The sequence below is a fragment of the Sinocyclocheilus anshuiensis genome, unplaced genomic scaffold (assembly GCF_001515605.1).
Source record: "Sinocyclocheilus anshuiensis isolate Anshui unplaced genomic scaffold, SAMN03320099.WGS_v1.1 scaffold86, whole genome shotgun sequence".
Lineage (NCBI taxonomy): Eukaryota > Metazoa > Chordata > Actinopteri > Cypriniformes > Cyprinidae > Sinocyclocheilus > Sinocyclocheilus anshuiensis.
Window position 1 is genome coordinate 494,638 of NW_015547662.1, and position 15,755 is coordinate 510,392.

A 15,755-nucleotide genomic window follows, 5' to 3' on the forward strand; every position below is an offset into this window, starting at 1 on the left:
CCTCCATGCTTTACTGGAGGAATGCTGTTATTTGGATGGTGAGCTGTATTGGCTTTCCGCCAGACATATCATTTGGTTTTGAGGCCAAATAATTCCATTTTAGTCTCATCTGCCTCAGAATCACCAAGATGTGTTTTGGCAAAGCCCAGTCATGACTGCATGTGGCTTTTCTTGAGGACTGGCTTTTTTCATGCAACCCTCCCATACAAGCCACATTTGTGGAGAATTTGTGATATTGTTGCCACATGCACACAATGACCACTCTTTGTCATAAATTCCTACAACTGCTTCAGAGTTGCTGTAGGCCTCTTGGTAGCCTCTCTGATCAGTTTCCTCCTGACTTTTTCATCCAGTTTAGAGCGACGTCCTGATCCAGGGAGGGTCTGTGTCGTACCAAATAACTGGAGATCTTTTGACAGTGCCTTGCCACCCATAGTTGATTGTTTGCTTCAGTTGCACAATCAAGGACTGAAATGCTCCAGGAAAGCTCTTTTCATGCTGAGCTAATCAAAATGACCACAGCTGATCACAGTTGAACGTCAAATGGCTTTGTGTGCTGTTGAGAAGGTGATTAGCTACACCTTACTGAGTTTACAAGTCATTTTTAGGAGGAGGTGATCCTTTTTCCAACTCAGTGATTCTGTTTTTTCCTTTATTTTTTGGTATTGGTATTGGTTTTATACCTTTCACTTGGATGTTCTAAGTTGCACTGAGTAAATACAGCTGGATAAAACAACGTCTTCATTTCAGGCTGCAAAGCAACAACATTTGATTATTTTAAAGGGGGGTACATTTTCTTTGCCCATTGTATATACACTAATCCATCCTCTTGAACCCTGAGGGAGGGAAAGAAAAAAAAAAAAAACTTTGCTCAAAATACACTCAAAGTTACCTAGAACTGGCTTCATGAAACAGGCCAAAGGACTATCACTGAAATTCTACTAACCTGTTGTAGTCCAGCACCACAGCTGGAATGGGAACCTCCTTAAGGGTCCGAAGTGCATCGTCTTTCACCTTTCTCTGCACAGTATCACCTTCATAAGCTTTATGGAAGGTGGAGCACATCTGCACTTCCTGTGAGTCTTTCCACTCAATAAACAGAAGATTGTCATCCCTGATCCAGCGCATGGTGCCGCGTGGAGCGTTCTTCGACAATCTATTCACTGAGATTTTTGGGAAACCCTTCCTGGTCGACAAAACAGGGCCACAAGCCCAGAACTTTTTACACAAGAGGTCCCTGAAGAGTGTGGGGCTGGTGTAAAATTTGTCCACAAACAGTTTGTACCCAGAACCCAACATATTTTCATCCATCAATGCCATAACAGACTCATAGCTCAGGCCCACATTCTGTGACGCACATGACTTCCCCTCGTAAATTAAGAAGTCCCACGTATAGCCACAGATGCAGTCTGTCAGTGCAAAGAGTTTGTATCCTCTATCTGTAGATTTGTCTTCCATGGATTGTTTCAGTCCAGTTCTAGGCTGTGCTGCCACTATTCTTTCATCAATGGTGATGTTCTGAAAGGGATGAAAATGGGTCTTGCAGGCCTCTCGAATGAGTTGATATAGAGGTAGAATTTTACCGAACCGTTCATAGGCTGCTGTTCCCTTCTTCAAGTAATTTTTCTCATCTTCGATGGTATTGCTGAAATGAAGAGTATTGGCGATTGTCACAAATTTTTGATAAGACATGACATGCGCAGGCAAGGATGGACTGAAGTACTGGGACTCCCTCCAATATTCTGTCAGTAAAGAGCACTTCAAAAGACCTGTGTATATTACCAGTCCTATGTACGACTTCAAGTCTTTCAGAGAAATGTAGAGCCAAGGATTACCCACATCCTTGCACTTGCTCCCATAGACATTTGTGTGCCCTACAATAGACTGCATCATTGTTTTTGGAAAGAACAGCTGAAAAAACTGGAGAGGACTGCTACAATTGCTTGGTAAAAACTTTGGTCCAGGTTCTTGGACAGGTGTGAAGTCTAGCTGAAGCGGTTCAACATCTGTTTCATCTAAGCTGCGCCACCTTTCTGTTGATAAGCCATCATTTTCACTCTCCCTGCCATCTCCTCCAGCAGCAGAACATGTAGAAGACAGACGGGATCTCTTTCTCTGCTGTAGGTTGCAGTCCTCATCTGGTGAGTAAATATCAGGTGAAGGCCTATTCCATGGGACAAGAAGAAGAAAAAAACAATTAGCAAGGTTCTTCACAACTCTGTTGATTAAATGCCTGTGTTCACACCAACACAAATGTTCAGCCTGTTTTTGTATGCGATTTGTTGGTTCAGACAAATGCATAAAAATGGCAGTAGGTTCCACTTCTAGAAGAGCAGAAATACAGCAGTTATTCCTCTACACAATGCAGCACTGCACAACTTTGTTACTAACCTGGGCTGCATTTCCCAAAAGCTTCGTAAGCCTAAGTAGTTCGTAAAAACGATCGTACGACTGATCTTAATATTACGGTCTGTTTCCCAAAAGCATCATAACTTAAGTAGCACTTGAAAATCATTGTAGATCTATGAGTGCTCTGGGGTAATCGTAAAGCCCTAAGTGCATCGTAAGAAGACAGATTTATGCGGTCACCTGCAGGACAATCGGCAGATTGCACCTTTAACTTTATTCAAGTGCAATGTGATTATAATATAAAGTTTTGATTGTACTTTATTGTACACTTTATTACTCGTTTTTATGAATTTATAAATGAAATAATTAAAAAGGGCAGAAAAAATAGAAATACACATCTAAATTAAATGACTGAACAAAAAAATGAATAAAAGAAGTAATGTAGGAAATTGTATTATTATTATGTAAAGTACAATATTATACGTATAAATATAATATAATGTTATTGAAATGTTAACCTAATGCTGTGTTCCAGACAACTCCGATATAATAACTATTATATTATATTTATACGTATAAATATAATATAATAGTTATTATATCGGAGTTGTCTGGAACACAGCATTAGGTTAACATTTCAATAAACGAGCGTGTAGTACAATTACGAGCCATTCTATAAGGTGACATTTCAGCACTTGACAAATGGATAGCGACTCCTAAGTAGCACTTAAAGCACGGTTACGTGTGCATTTTTGGGAAACGCACGTGAAACAATAACACACGATCGTAAAATGACTCGTAGAAAACACTCTTAAGCTCTAAGATCAGTCATTATCGAGAAACGCAGCCCTGCTTGTCACAGAGAACTACTCAAACATTATTTACATGTTTTTAAACAGCCATTCAGAATTTTGTTTTTGCTATGGTGTTCATAAGACGGCCAATACAAGAGTACAGAGACAAGAGAGTCAGTTTTGAAAGAGATAAGAACACCAGTACACAAGCGGGAAAAATCTGTCACATTGACGCCATGCAAATGTTTGTGTCAGGATGCACAGACACATTAACTGCTGTTCATTCAAATATTCATCTTCATACTCATATTGTTGTACACAGGACTTTAAGACTTGTTTATGTTTAACAATTGCACAAGTACAAAGTCTCTCATGCTCTTCCATAAAAAAAAAAAAAAGAGTTTATATGTTGAGTTGTTAAAAGGTGATTTGTAGACACAGTAACACTTGGGGAAGTCGTGGCCTAATGGTTAGATAGTCAGACTCGTAACCCAAAGGTTGCAGGTTCGAGTCTCGTACCGGCAGGGATTGTAGGTGGGGGGAGTGAATGTACAGCGCTCTCTCCCACCCTCAATACCACGACTGAGGTGCCCTTGAGCAAGGCACCAAACCCCCAACTGCTCCCCGGGCGCCGCCCGTTCACAGTGTGTGTGTGTGTGTTCACTGCTGTGTGTGTGCACTTTGGATGGGATAAATGCAGAGCACTAATTCCGAGTGTGGGTCACCATACTTGGCCACATGTCACGTCACTTTCATTGTCTATCTGTGGAGTGAAAAGTATTTTATTTTTATACTTAATTGTGTCAGAAGGCCCTAAGTAGCATGTTGTTGCTGGTGTTTTATTATACATATATAAAACCATAGTCCATTGCTATTATGACTATGGATTTTAAGATGATAAAAATAGTATTATTTGCTATGGATCTTCAATGATTTCATCAAATCCCCATTCTAACGTGCTGTTATGACAAAGTGCTGTTTGAAGGGGAAGTCCATACAATTACATTTCTTTGCATCAAACATAATATTTAACCCACGTTATAAATGTGAGTGCTAAAATACGTTGTTAAAAGAAAGTAAATGTGTCTCAGGAAAACGTGTAGAAAAACTCACCAATCTAGAACAGGGTCAAGACCATTCCTTAACATTTCCTCTGCTGTGCTGTCCACACTGCTGGCCACACTGCACTGGTCACAAACATAAAGATCTTCATCATTACTGGCTACACTGTCCTCCACGCCATTCTCAGTACTTTTCTTTGGATCCATCGGAGAGTTCTAAAGAGCAATCGATGCGAATGTATCCTGCTGAATGTAAGGTGAGTAAACAGTGAATTAGTGGCCTCTGCATGTTTTAGGGAGTACAGACAAACCACATGCCACTGTAATCTCAAATTCAGATATTATTTTTATTCCAATTTCCTATATAATGCCATACCGTTTAGCAGGCAAATCAAGCAAGTCGATGTTTATGCGCCCGCCTGAGTGGCGTCGTTGACTACAGATAAGAATTTAAACTCAGTCAGTGTCTTTAAACGAACAAGACGGGCGCTTATAGTAAAGTTACTTAAACTTGAAGCCTGGTGGGTAAGCTGACAGCACCGCAAATAATATATAACAGTTTCGAAGATTAGCCGTAAAACTTAAACAACTCACATGCTAAGGATGTAAGCAACAATCACATACAAACTGTGTGTTCACTTGCTCTCCGCGCGGGAGTCACAGGAAGTGACGTATTTTTTAAATCATTATTTGAAATAACAGTAGGGGAGACTCTGGTAACCTTTTTACTTATGAGCAATTTATGACTTACCACAATTTCCCGATTCCTCCAAAAGAGTTTAATACAGTGGTTAAAGCAATCTCACCTGGGTTAATTCATCCTGTTAAAAGCCACTCCCTATATAATCAAAGAAGAACAGTCACAATACAATCTACTTTGTTCTTGGATGGAATTGATTTTTTAGACAAGAAATGTACCAATAGACATGTACACCAAATCTTTCAATTCAAGAAAAAAAATTCTCCAAGAGGAAAGTTCTATTGGAGATCTTTGGTAGAAGATATAGACTGGAGAAGGGCCTGGCTTTTACCTGGAAAATACTGTATTTCCATTAAAGCTAAAGAAATACATTTCAAAATTTGACATAAAATATATCCTGTAAACTATCTGGACATTGACAGTTCATGTGCTTTTTTGTAAGCAATCAGAAGAGACATTTGCACATTCGTTTTATGATTGCCCAATATCCAAGCAATTTTGGTCTGACCTTGGCTCCTATATATTCGATTCGGCCAATGTTACTTATTCTTTCAGTCTAAAAGACATTATTTGTTATTATATTGATGATAAAAATAGACCCCTAGAGTATATTGTTAACGTCTTTATTTTATATGGCAAATTCTTTATTCATAAACAAAAGTTTGCAAATAATATTCCATCCTATCCCCATTTTAAAACTGAATTAATATCACTTCTTAAATCTCTTAGTTATATAAATAACAAAAAATCCCAAAGATTTATAAAATATTATGAAGAAATGTTTAAAGAAAATACATGTATTTATGCCAATCCAAGATCCATTTGGTACTTTATCCCCAACCAAATATTTGGAAAAATTGGTAGCCTTTCCTTTATTTTAAACTGCAACTATTTACCTTCTAAGCTACCTATTACCTTGTCCAAATTTCATCAGCAATGTCTCCTTGCTTGGAAACTGTGTTATGTTCATAGTTTTTCACCTCATAAAACACTGTTATGGAATAACAGTGATATCACTGTCAGAAATAAATCTTTATTTTTCCCCAGGTGGTTCCAAAATAATATTAACGGTATCCTCTCCTTATTTGATGACTCTGGTAACCTTTTTACTTATGAGCAATTTATGACTTACCACAATTTCCCGATTCCTCCAAAAGAGTTTAATACAGTGGTTAAAGCAATCTCACCTGGGTTAATTCATCTTGTTAAAAGCCACTCCCTATATAATCAAAGAAGAACAGTCACAATACAATCTACTTTGTTCTTGGATGGAATTGATTTTTTAGACAAGAAATGTACCAATAGACATGTACGCCAAATCTTTCAATTCAAGAAAAAAATTTCTCCAAGAGGAAAGTTCTATTGGAGATCTTTGGTAGAAGATATAGACTGGAGAAGGGCCTGGCTTTTACCTGGAAAATACTGTATTTCCATTAAAGCTAAAGAAATACATTTCAAAATTTGACATAAAATATATCCTGTAAACTATCTGGACATTGACAGTTCATGTGCTTTTTTGTAAGCAATCAGAAGAGACATTTGCACATTCGTTTTATGATTGCCCAATATCCAAGCAATTTTGGTGACCTTGGCTCCTATATATTCGATTCGGCCAATGTTACTTATTCTTTCAGTCTAAAAGACATTATTTTTTATTATACTGATGATAAAAATAGACCCCTAGAGTATATTGTTAACTTCTTTATTTTATATGGCAAATTCTTTATTCATAAACAAAAGTTTGCAAATAATATTCCATCCTATCCCCATTTTAAAACTGAATTAATATCACTTCTTAAATCTCTTAGTTATATAAATAACAAAAAATCCCAAAGATTTATAAAATATTATGAAGAAATGTTTAAAGAAAATACATGTATTTAAAAGCTGCCCCTGTATATTAATGTTTGTATGTTATTGTTTCAATAGTGGTAATGTATGCATTCTTGTGTCTCCTTGTCTTGTCATCTTTTTTTTGTATAATGGTCGTGTCTGCATTCTTGTGTCTCCTTGTCTTGTCATCTTTTTTTTGTATAATATTTTAGTTTTCTCTCTCTTTGTTTTATTATATGTATTTGTATGTAATTCCTTGACAATGTTCTTATGTTATTGAGCATTAATAAAAAATAAAAATAAAAAATAACAGTAGGGGAATACAAAGTCTTACAAAAATATGAGTCTATAAAACAATACAACCCAAAAATTGAACATTTTTCAAAGATGAACTAAATATCTAATACATCAAGTATCCTCTTTAATAGTTGAGATGTCTTAACAGCTTTACGATGGTTCTGTATTGAAGTTAGAGAATCATAGAAAACCTTTAAATCAATGGAAAATCGTTTACCATTTGGTACAGTTAATATACATTTTGCTTGGTGTATGTGATATTTCCCCAATAAAATAATTTTAATTATATTGTCCATTTCCAATAGACCGGTATCACAATCCAAAAACAAGACCATTATATCAGTTATAGTGACAAACTTGTAAAACACTTCAAAAAGAAACTTGGGACCAAAATAGTTTTGGTATAATTACAACTGAAAAATAAATGAAAAATGGTTTCTGACTCTTCTTTACAAAACCAGCATAAGGGCCAGAACCCTTCTTTAAACTTAATTTATCAAGAACCCTTGAATAAACATATTTATTCATATCTGACCACGGATTCTGATATAAAAGTGAGGGATAATCCTGTTTCCATTTCACCATTGCCTTAGGAAGAATACTTTTTTTCTTTGGTTAAAATTTTCCTAATATAAAAGTTATTGATTTTTTTTTATCCCTGATAGAAATGCCCCCAACAGTAAGATCTGGAAGAGAGCCAGTAACCGGCTTATACATTTTTTCATTTTTAATAAGGTGAAGTAGGAAATACAATGAATTAGTTTGATATATTCACTGGAAGATACATTTAATCCACAATTATTAATAAATTCAGTGCAATTATATAGATCACCTGAGTGATTTAATAAATCTGTAACAAAAATTAAACCTTTGTTAAACCAATCACTCCAAAAAATAGACTTGTTTTTGAATAATATATATTGATTGTTCCATATTGATAGATAAATTATGTTACTTAAATTTACTTTGGAAGATATACTTGGAACAGCACTAAGGAAATAGTTAATTTCATATCTGAAAGAGACAGGTCTACAAGAACGAATATGAAGATCATAGAATAGTATTTTTTTTAATTTTCTTTCTCCTGTTGTCTTTCTCAGCCAGACTTTTGTTCCACACTCCAGCCCAGAAGGTGGCGGCACCTATTAGCTGGTTTGCCAACTGCCAAAAACGCTTAAGAAGAAGAAGAAATACAGCCCTTCACTAATTACATCACTTCCTAAACTTTGGATGCGTGGAAATTACATAAAACGCACAATTTCATTCCATTCAAAACCATTTATTCCACTTTACAATGTAAATTACATTTAATTGACATATTCTGATAATTTTTTGAATGAATGCACCATGAATGAACAGTGGGGGGTGGGGGGGAACAAAACAAAACACACTGTTACATATACTGAAGCCATAAATCAAAAGCCTCTCATGTCGGTCCCTCTTGGGCTGAAATCACATCGTCATAAGTCTTGCACGCGACTGGTGTTTTCTGGCAGCAGAGCCTGCACTTCCGCCTGCCACTGCTGTTCACTGTTATGTGCTTTGCCTTGTGGAATATAGCAGGAACTGCCGAGGAGGACCCAGAAGAAGAGGGAGCTGAGGGAACCGGTGCTTAGACCCGAGGACACATTTCTGTAAGCTCTAAAATAAGCGCCTCCAGGAATGCCTTTCTGGTCAAAGGCTTCTTGTTCTTTCCCTTGGCCATTAGCTCCTGCATGATGAATGCGTTCTCTACAATGATGTCCAAAAAGTGGTAAAACACACATTGATACCACTTTCCCGGTTTAAGCAGAGCTCGGTAATGTCCAGTAATGCGATCTGACGAATCAACTACTTCCATGTTCCTGTGTGGCATAAAAAGCATATTTCAAACTCTAAAAAGATCAAGGCATTTAATGCATTTAAGGCACAGGCACAATAAAGTGAAACAAGGAACATCAAATAAATTCTACTAACCTGTTGTAGTCCAGCACCACAGCTGGAATGGGAACCTCCTTCAGGGTCCGAAGTGCATCGTCCTTCACCTTTCTCGGCACAGTATCACCTTCATAGGCTTTATGGAAGGTGGAGCACATCTGCACTTCCTGGGAGTCTTTCCACTCAACAAACAGAAGACTGCCATCCCTGATCCAGTGCATGGTGCCGCGTGAAGCGTTCTTTGACAATCTGTTCATGACTGTTTTTGGGAAACCTGTCCTGTTTGCCCAAATGGGGCCACAAGCCCAGATCTTTTTATACAAGAGGTCCCTGAAGAGTGCAGGGCTGGTGTAAAATTTGTCCACAAACAATTTGTACCCAGAGCCCAACATATTTTCATCCACCAATGCCATAACGGACTCATAGCTCAGGCCCACATTCTGTGACGCACATGACTTCCCCTCGTAAATAAAGAAGTCCCACGTATAGCCACAGATGCAGTCTGTCAGTGCAAAGAGTTTGTACCCCATATTTGGGGATTTGTTTTTCACGCAGCGCTTCAGTACAGTTCTATCCTGCGAGGTGACCATTCTTTCAACGATGGTGATGTTCTGAAAAGGATGAAAAAAGGTCTTGCAGGCCTCCCTAATGACTTGATACAGAGGCTGAATTTTACCTAACCGTTCATAGGCTGCTGTTCCCTTCCTAAAGCTGTTCTTCTCATCCTCCTTGCTATCACTTAGATGAAGGGCTTTGGAGATTGACAGAAATTTCTTGTAAGACATGATTTTTGCTGGAAAGGACAGACTGAAGTGCTCAGACACACTCCAATAGTCTGTCAATGAAGAGCACCTGAACATACCCATGTAAATTACCAGTGCTATGTACGACTTCAAGTCTTTATGACAAATGTAGTCCCACACTTTGCCCTTTCTCCCTTGGCACTTTGCTCCATAGTCATTAGTGTGGACTACAATGGTCTGCCACATTTTTTTTGGAAACAGCAGTTGAAAAAATTGCAGAGGACTAGTGCACCTATTTGGTAAAATCTGTGGCCCAGGTTCTTGGACAGGTGTGAAGTCTAGATGGGGTGGCTTAATATCTGCATCATCTGAGCTATGCCACTTTTCATTTGAAATTCCAGATGAACCATCGTTTTCACTTTCCCTGCCATTTCTTCCAGTAGTAGAAGACAGACGTGATCTCTTTCTCTGCTGTGAGCTGGGCTCTGAATCGCAGTCCTCCTCTGGTGAGTATATGTCATGTGAAGGCCTATGGCATGGCACAAGAAGTAAAAAACAGAATTAGCAATTAATACTTAAATACTCCACAATCTAAATGAACAGGCTGGCAATAAAATGACCACTCAAAGCATACTCTGAATCGTAGTCCTCCTCTGGTGAGTAAATGTCATGTGAAGGCCTATGGCATGGCACAAGAAGTAATAAACAGAATTAGCAAATAATACTTAAATACTCCACAATCTAAATGAACAGGCTGGCAATAAAATGACCACTCAAAGCATATTTGCATTGTTATTTAGTACTAAACAAAAAATAAACTTACCCATCTAGAACAGGGTCAAGACCATCAATAAACATCTCCTCTGCTGTGCTGTCCACACTGCTGGCCACACTGTCCAGGTCACAAATATCAAGATCTTCGTCACAACTGGCTGTAACATCTTCCATGACATTTGTAGTAATTTTCTTGGGACCCGCAGTAGAATGCAGAAGATCAAATGTTGCAGACGTTTGCTGTTGCATTTTAGATGGGTAAACAAAGAGTTAGTGATTTCTTTCTTTCTTTCTGGAAGCCAAATTATACAACATAAACCAAAATTCAGTTTTGTTTTATTCATTTATTCACAACCCAACAGTTTTTCTTAAAGTGCCCCTATTATGCTATTTTAATGTTTCCTAATTTTGTTTTGAAGGTCTCCTACAATAGGGTTTCATGCTTCCAAAAAAAAACAAAAAAAACTTACATTTTTAAAAATGTCATTATATACATTGCAGCATCACTTCTTTTCATCACTGTGCCTGAAACCATTTGTTCAAGGATCGGATCTCTCTAAACCTCTCCTTTCCAAATAGCCTAGTCTGCTATGATTGGTCAGATAGCCCAGTCTGTTGTGGTTGGTCTGGCACTTACAGCGTGTGTCGCAAACAAAGTAAAGCACATTGCAGCAGTGGGTTTCCCACGACTCACACCCTCACATGACCCTGGACACTTGGAATCCTAAGGCAGAGGAAATAAACCTTGCCACTTAACAATACCACCACAACAAAATTCAGTAAAGATGAGTTTATTAATTTGCATACTTTTAAACTGTGCCATGTTTTGAGGGGTCTTGCAACAGTGCCACCTTCCCCAGCGAGCCCACTTTTTCCAGAATTGCCCTAAAAAAAAATTACACAATTTTGAAATATGTTAACACAGAGATGCAAATGCAGTAAGGTTAGAAAATATAATGACATTGCAGGGCAGAGTCACAAAATCCCCAAATATCATATTTGGATCCCAAAATGAATTTTTAATTGGTTAAAACATGATCAGACAAAGCTTGCAAATCCTGCACAAAGCACTTTAAAAAAATGTGGTGCCACATTCAACAATAAACAACTTCAATGCAACATTTGCTGGAAAAATGGAGAAATAACTTAACAAAATGATCATGAAGCATGTGGCATTTCAAAGAATATTGTATATGCATTTATTTGGGATTTTCTTTCACTACCTCAAATGCAGCTTTGCTTTTCATTTCAAGTATTTGGTCAATTTTGAGTGGATGCGTTAACGGGGCCATGCACTGAGAAAACAAAATTCTCTTGATATTCTGACATATAAAATGTCATTGTACCATAAAAACATCCTGTAAGTTTCAGAACTCAAAACTTTCTCGTTAGTCTAAAAACAGCTTATATTGAAGCCAATCTGCCAAAATGACAGGTTGTGGAATGTGCCACTTTATGACGTAATAGTGTGGCTAAACCCCGCCTCCGCAGAAGATGATCAACGCCTGCTTCTACATCATTGCCTGTTTATCCCCGCCCACCGATTTGCATGGGTAGTATAAATAACGAGAGAGGCAAATGCAGGTCTATACAGAAATCAAACGATAAAGATGGCTCCAAAGACAACAAGACACTGTGAAGTGCCAAGTTGTGGAAAAACAGTCTTTGCATTGCCTTCCTTCTGATCCCAGCATTAGGAAAGAGTGGATCATCATCAGACTTTAGCATCAATTCTCATTCATTTGTTGCATTCAGATTGGATGCGTAATGTAGCGGCACTACTACACCAGCAGCAGTACGGTAGCTGTCGAACGGGCCCAGCAGTGTATGTATGTTTCTAAGCCATCTTCTGAATCAAGTGCGTATCATCATTGATCATTATTCCGATAAAAAACATTTTTTTTTGCGCTCAGACTCTGATTTCGGCAATACAACACAATTTAAGACAGAATTTTCACAGCCAAGCAATCCTCGCTGCAGGCCTGGTTTTAAGTGTTAGAGGGTGATAAGCATTCTCACTTGAAGCTGTAATAATATCATATTGGCGAAACAGATTTGGCAAACGAGCAGTGCCAGTAAGCATTTGTGTTTGCGCTCCAGAGAGCGTCAACATTTTCTATTTCCAATGTGTTTTTACAGGGTTGTGTAATGTAGCCAATCAGACATATCTGTTGATTTCATGAACACAATGGCCAATCAGAGGCATAAGTTAGAATCCACTCACCGCTCAAAACGCTGGAGTTTTAGTACAGTGCTGAGTTCTGTGCACTCGCGAATCCTTTTATTATAACAGTGTAAACACAATGTAAATAAAGGATTCATCGTGTGTAGACAATAATTGATTTTAACAGAACTTTGTAAGAACGCGATGATTAGTGACAGCTTGTTAGTAATTATAACGGGAGCGATCTTTGCACCATAGTAGTGGACAGGATAAAAATATATGTCAAAATAGATTTGCATTAAGGTTAGAGCACCCTCATTATTTTCCGAAGAACCCCCAGTGATGTGATTTCGGAACCGGACCTGCCTCGCTGTCATAATACAAACAGCATGTCTATTACAGAGAGGGGCGATTTTTAACTTCTAATAATTCAACTTCTCGATTATTGTATGTAATTTGTGTGCTTAACTTAATTCATGAGAGTGGCATATTTAATCTAAATGTGTAAATATAAAGCATTTACTTCATCGCTATCACAGTAAAAGAATGTGTGCATTCCAGAGTGATGCGGCGCTGCATACATAATTACACCGTTTTGTGTTTATAAATTCTGATGTGTGTGTGACAAGGTTTATACATCAGGCCTATCTGACGGGTGCAAATGTATTTTGTGTTACATGAATTACATTTTGAAGAACGACTGAAGACGGATTGGAGAAGCTTTTACGTCACGTTACAAGCCTTCTGCATGCTATATATATATATATATATAATGATTTTATCGTTTAATTTGAATGTAATGTTTTACCACAATTTTATTTTTAAATCGAGGAGCTGCGGTTTTGAACAAAATATTAGCAAACGTTACAATTAGATATGTTGACGTTGATAACTGTTAAGGGGGGAAAAAATTATCCAACCATATGACGGTGTACCTGATTAACCACTCACAACAAATCTGAATTGCCTTGACTGAGTTGACCCCTAAAACTGAAAGTCTACATTTCAGCTAAGACATATTTAGCATTTTCTTATTTTATATTACTTTTGAATATGCAGGATACATTTAAGTTGATACAATATTTGCCTGCTGCTGATAGCCACAGACTTTCATAATATTTTTTTTTCCCCATTCTATGGAAGTCAATGGCTACCAGCAACTGTTTGGTTGCCAACATTCTTCAAAATATCTTATTTTGTGTTCACCAGAAGAAAGAAACTCTTACAGGTTTATAACAAATTGAGGGTGAGATAATGTCAATTTTAATTTTTGGGCGAACTACCCATTTAACAAATACATTTGTTTAACATCTTCATGTGATGGCGTGCAGTCAGCAAGCAATCGCGATGCGGTGCAGAGCGAAATAATTGAAGGAGCTCTTAGAAGTTGCGCCGACATGACCCATTCGATCTGCACATTCTTGAGCAAATTAGCAGAGGACAGTGGTCGCAACTTTACATCTTATTACAATACAGATAACGTTAGTCATCCACTATACTAACGATAAAAGCTCGGTGAAAGGAAGCTTTGTAATACATGTATGGGGCAGACCAGGCACACAGCTGAAGAATAGGAAACACTTTCCAAACAATAACGGGACATTCGTTTCTAAACCAATCGTGCTCCACACACGATGTTAGATAATAGTGGGTCCACAGCTGATGTGGGTGTACATAGCACACAGCACAAAGCTACGCATTTTGAACATTCGGTAGAAAACATAAATAATCATACTTACAAGTTGTGATGCTGAAGCGCGGGAAGGTCCGAATAAAGTGGGCACTGCCCCATCTTTAATAAATAAGCGTTTTGCAAATCCCGCGTTGACCTCACCAAGATTTAAGAAGCAGCCATCAGTAAAATGACGAGAGCACAACAAAAGGTTATTGGAGATATACTGATGTGGTGTCACTGTAAAAATGAACTTTAACCACTGACTCTTCACTTCCTCGTGCTTTGGGAGTAAATGCAAAGAGGATTTGCTTTCGCAGCGCAGAAAACAGCGCCTTCTAGACATGATAACAACACGAACGAACCAAACTCTTCCGGGCCTCAGCTACAACTACAGCGTTTGAGGGCGGGTCAAAGCACACGTTGCTCGCGGACAGCCAATGAAAACCATAGGCGGGCATGATGCAAATTTGATAGCCATAAGCAGGCTTGTGAAGAGCTTTTCTGCAGGAAGTGAGGCAGGGATTACTGACGGCTCGTTTCACGCAGTTCAGAACCGCTTCTTTCTTTTGGGAGACAATATATTGGAAACGATACGCCCATTGTTCCGTGTTTTGAACGCTCCATATATAAACATCAATTATTTATCATACTTACAGGTTGTGATTCAGTGGAGCCAGATGGTCCGAATAAACTGGGTACTGAGCCATCTTTCAAGAACAAGCGTTTTGTGAATCTCGCGTTGAACTCCCCGAGATTAGAGAAGCAGTCTTCAGTAAAATGACGGGAACACAAAACAAGATTGGGGTTGTACTGCTGTGGTACAGTGGAGAAAACGAATATTAACCACTGATTCTTTGCAGCCTCGTCTTTCGGAAGTGAAAATAAAACGAATTTACTTTCACAGCGTAGGACACAGCGTCTTCTCGACATGATGTTAACCACACGAACAACAAGCCAGTGTTTGAGGGCGGTCAACGCGTAACATAGGCGGGCATTATGCAAATGTGTTACGTGTAACCGTTACGGAAGTGGGATTCGAATTACTGACGACTCGTTTTAGGCTGTTGAGAGTCCATTCTTTTGGGAAACAATAACTTTATTTATCACAGAGGTGTCAAACCCAATTCCCAGAGGGCTGGTGTAGAGTAGATTCTGTTCCCTTCGGAATGTCTGTTTCCCTTTACACAACCATACTAATTACAATTCTTGCATAGTTGCCGAGTTACCATACATATGATCAGAACTAGCGTGCGCAAGAAGCACAACTGGATGTATGGCAAGTCAAATGGTTTAAAATACCATCTTTAATCAGAAAATAGTTTTAAACTTGAAATTTAATTCTGCTTATTTTTTCCAATCAAATTTATTACCGATTTCAATGTGATGCTTAAAGGGATAGTTCACCCAAAAATGAAAATTATGTCATTAATTACTCACCCTCATGTCGT

General features: G+C 38.1%; 1 protein-coding gene across 7 annotated transcripts in view; it reads right to left on the reverse strand.

The window, feature by feature from the left end:
- LOC107702320 (piggyBac transposable element-derived protein 4-like) overlaps positions 1-15,755 on the reverse strand; it is a 25,715-nt gene that overhangs the window by 6,160 nt on the left and 3,800 nt on the right. For 2 of the 7 annotated variants that reach the window (XM_016504591.1, XM_016504589.1), the window contains exons 1-7: positions 14,372-14,949; positions 11,276-11,353; positions 11,106-11,192; positions 10,518-10,708; positions 10,329-10,373; positions 10,151-10,223; positions 947-2,103 (exon numbers count right to left, since the gene is read on the reverse strand). In XM_016504591.1, coding sequence (XP_016360077.1) covers positions 947-2,103; positions 10,151-10,223; positions 10,329-10,373; positions 10,518-10,708; positions 11,106-11,192; positions 11,276-11,353; positions 14,372-14,650 — 1,910 coding nt within the window. In that variant the 5' untranslated portion in view covers positions 14,651-14,949. Of the gene's footprint in view, positions 1-946; positions 2,104-8,306; positions 8,879-8,990; positions 10,224-10,328; positions 10,374-10,517; positions 10,709-11,105; positions 11,193-11,275; positions 11,354-14,371; positions 14,950-15,755 lie in introns of those variants that run through there. The other 5 variants (XM_016504595.1, XM_016504590.1, XM_016504593.1 and 2 more) reach the window with 5 other exon arrangements.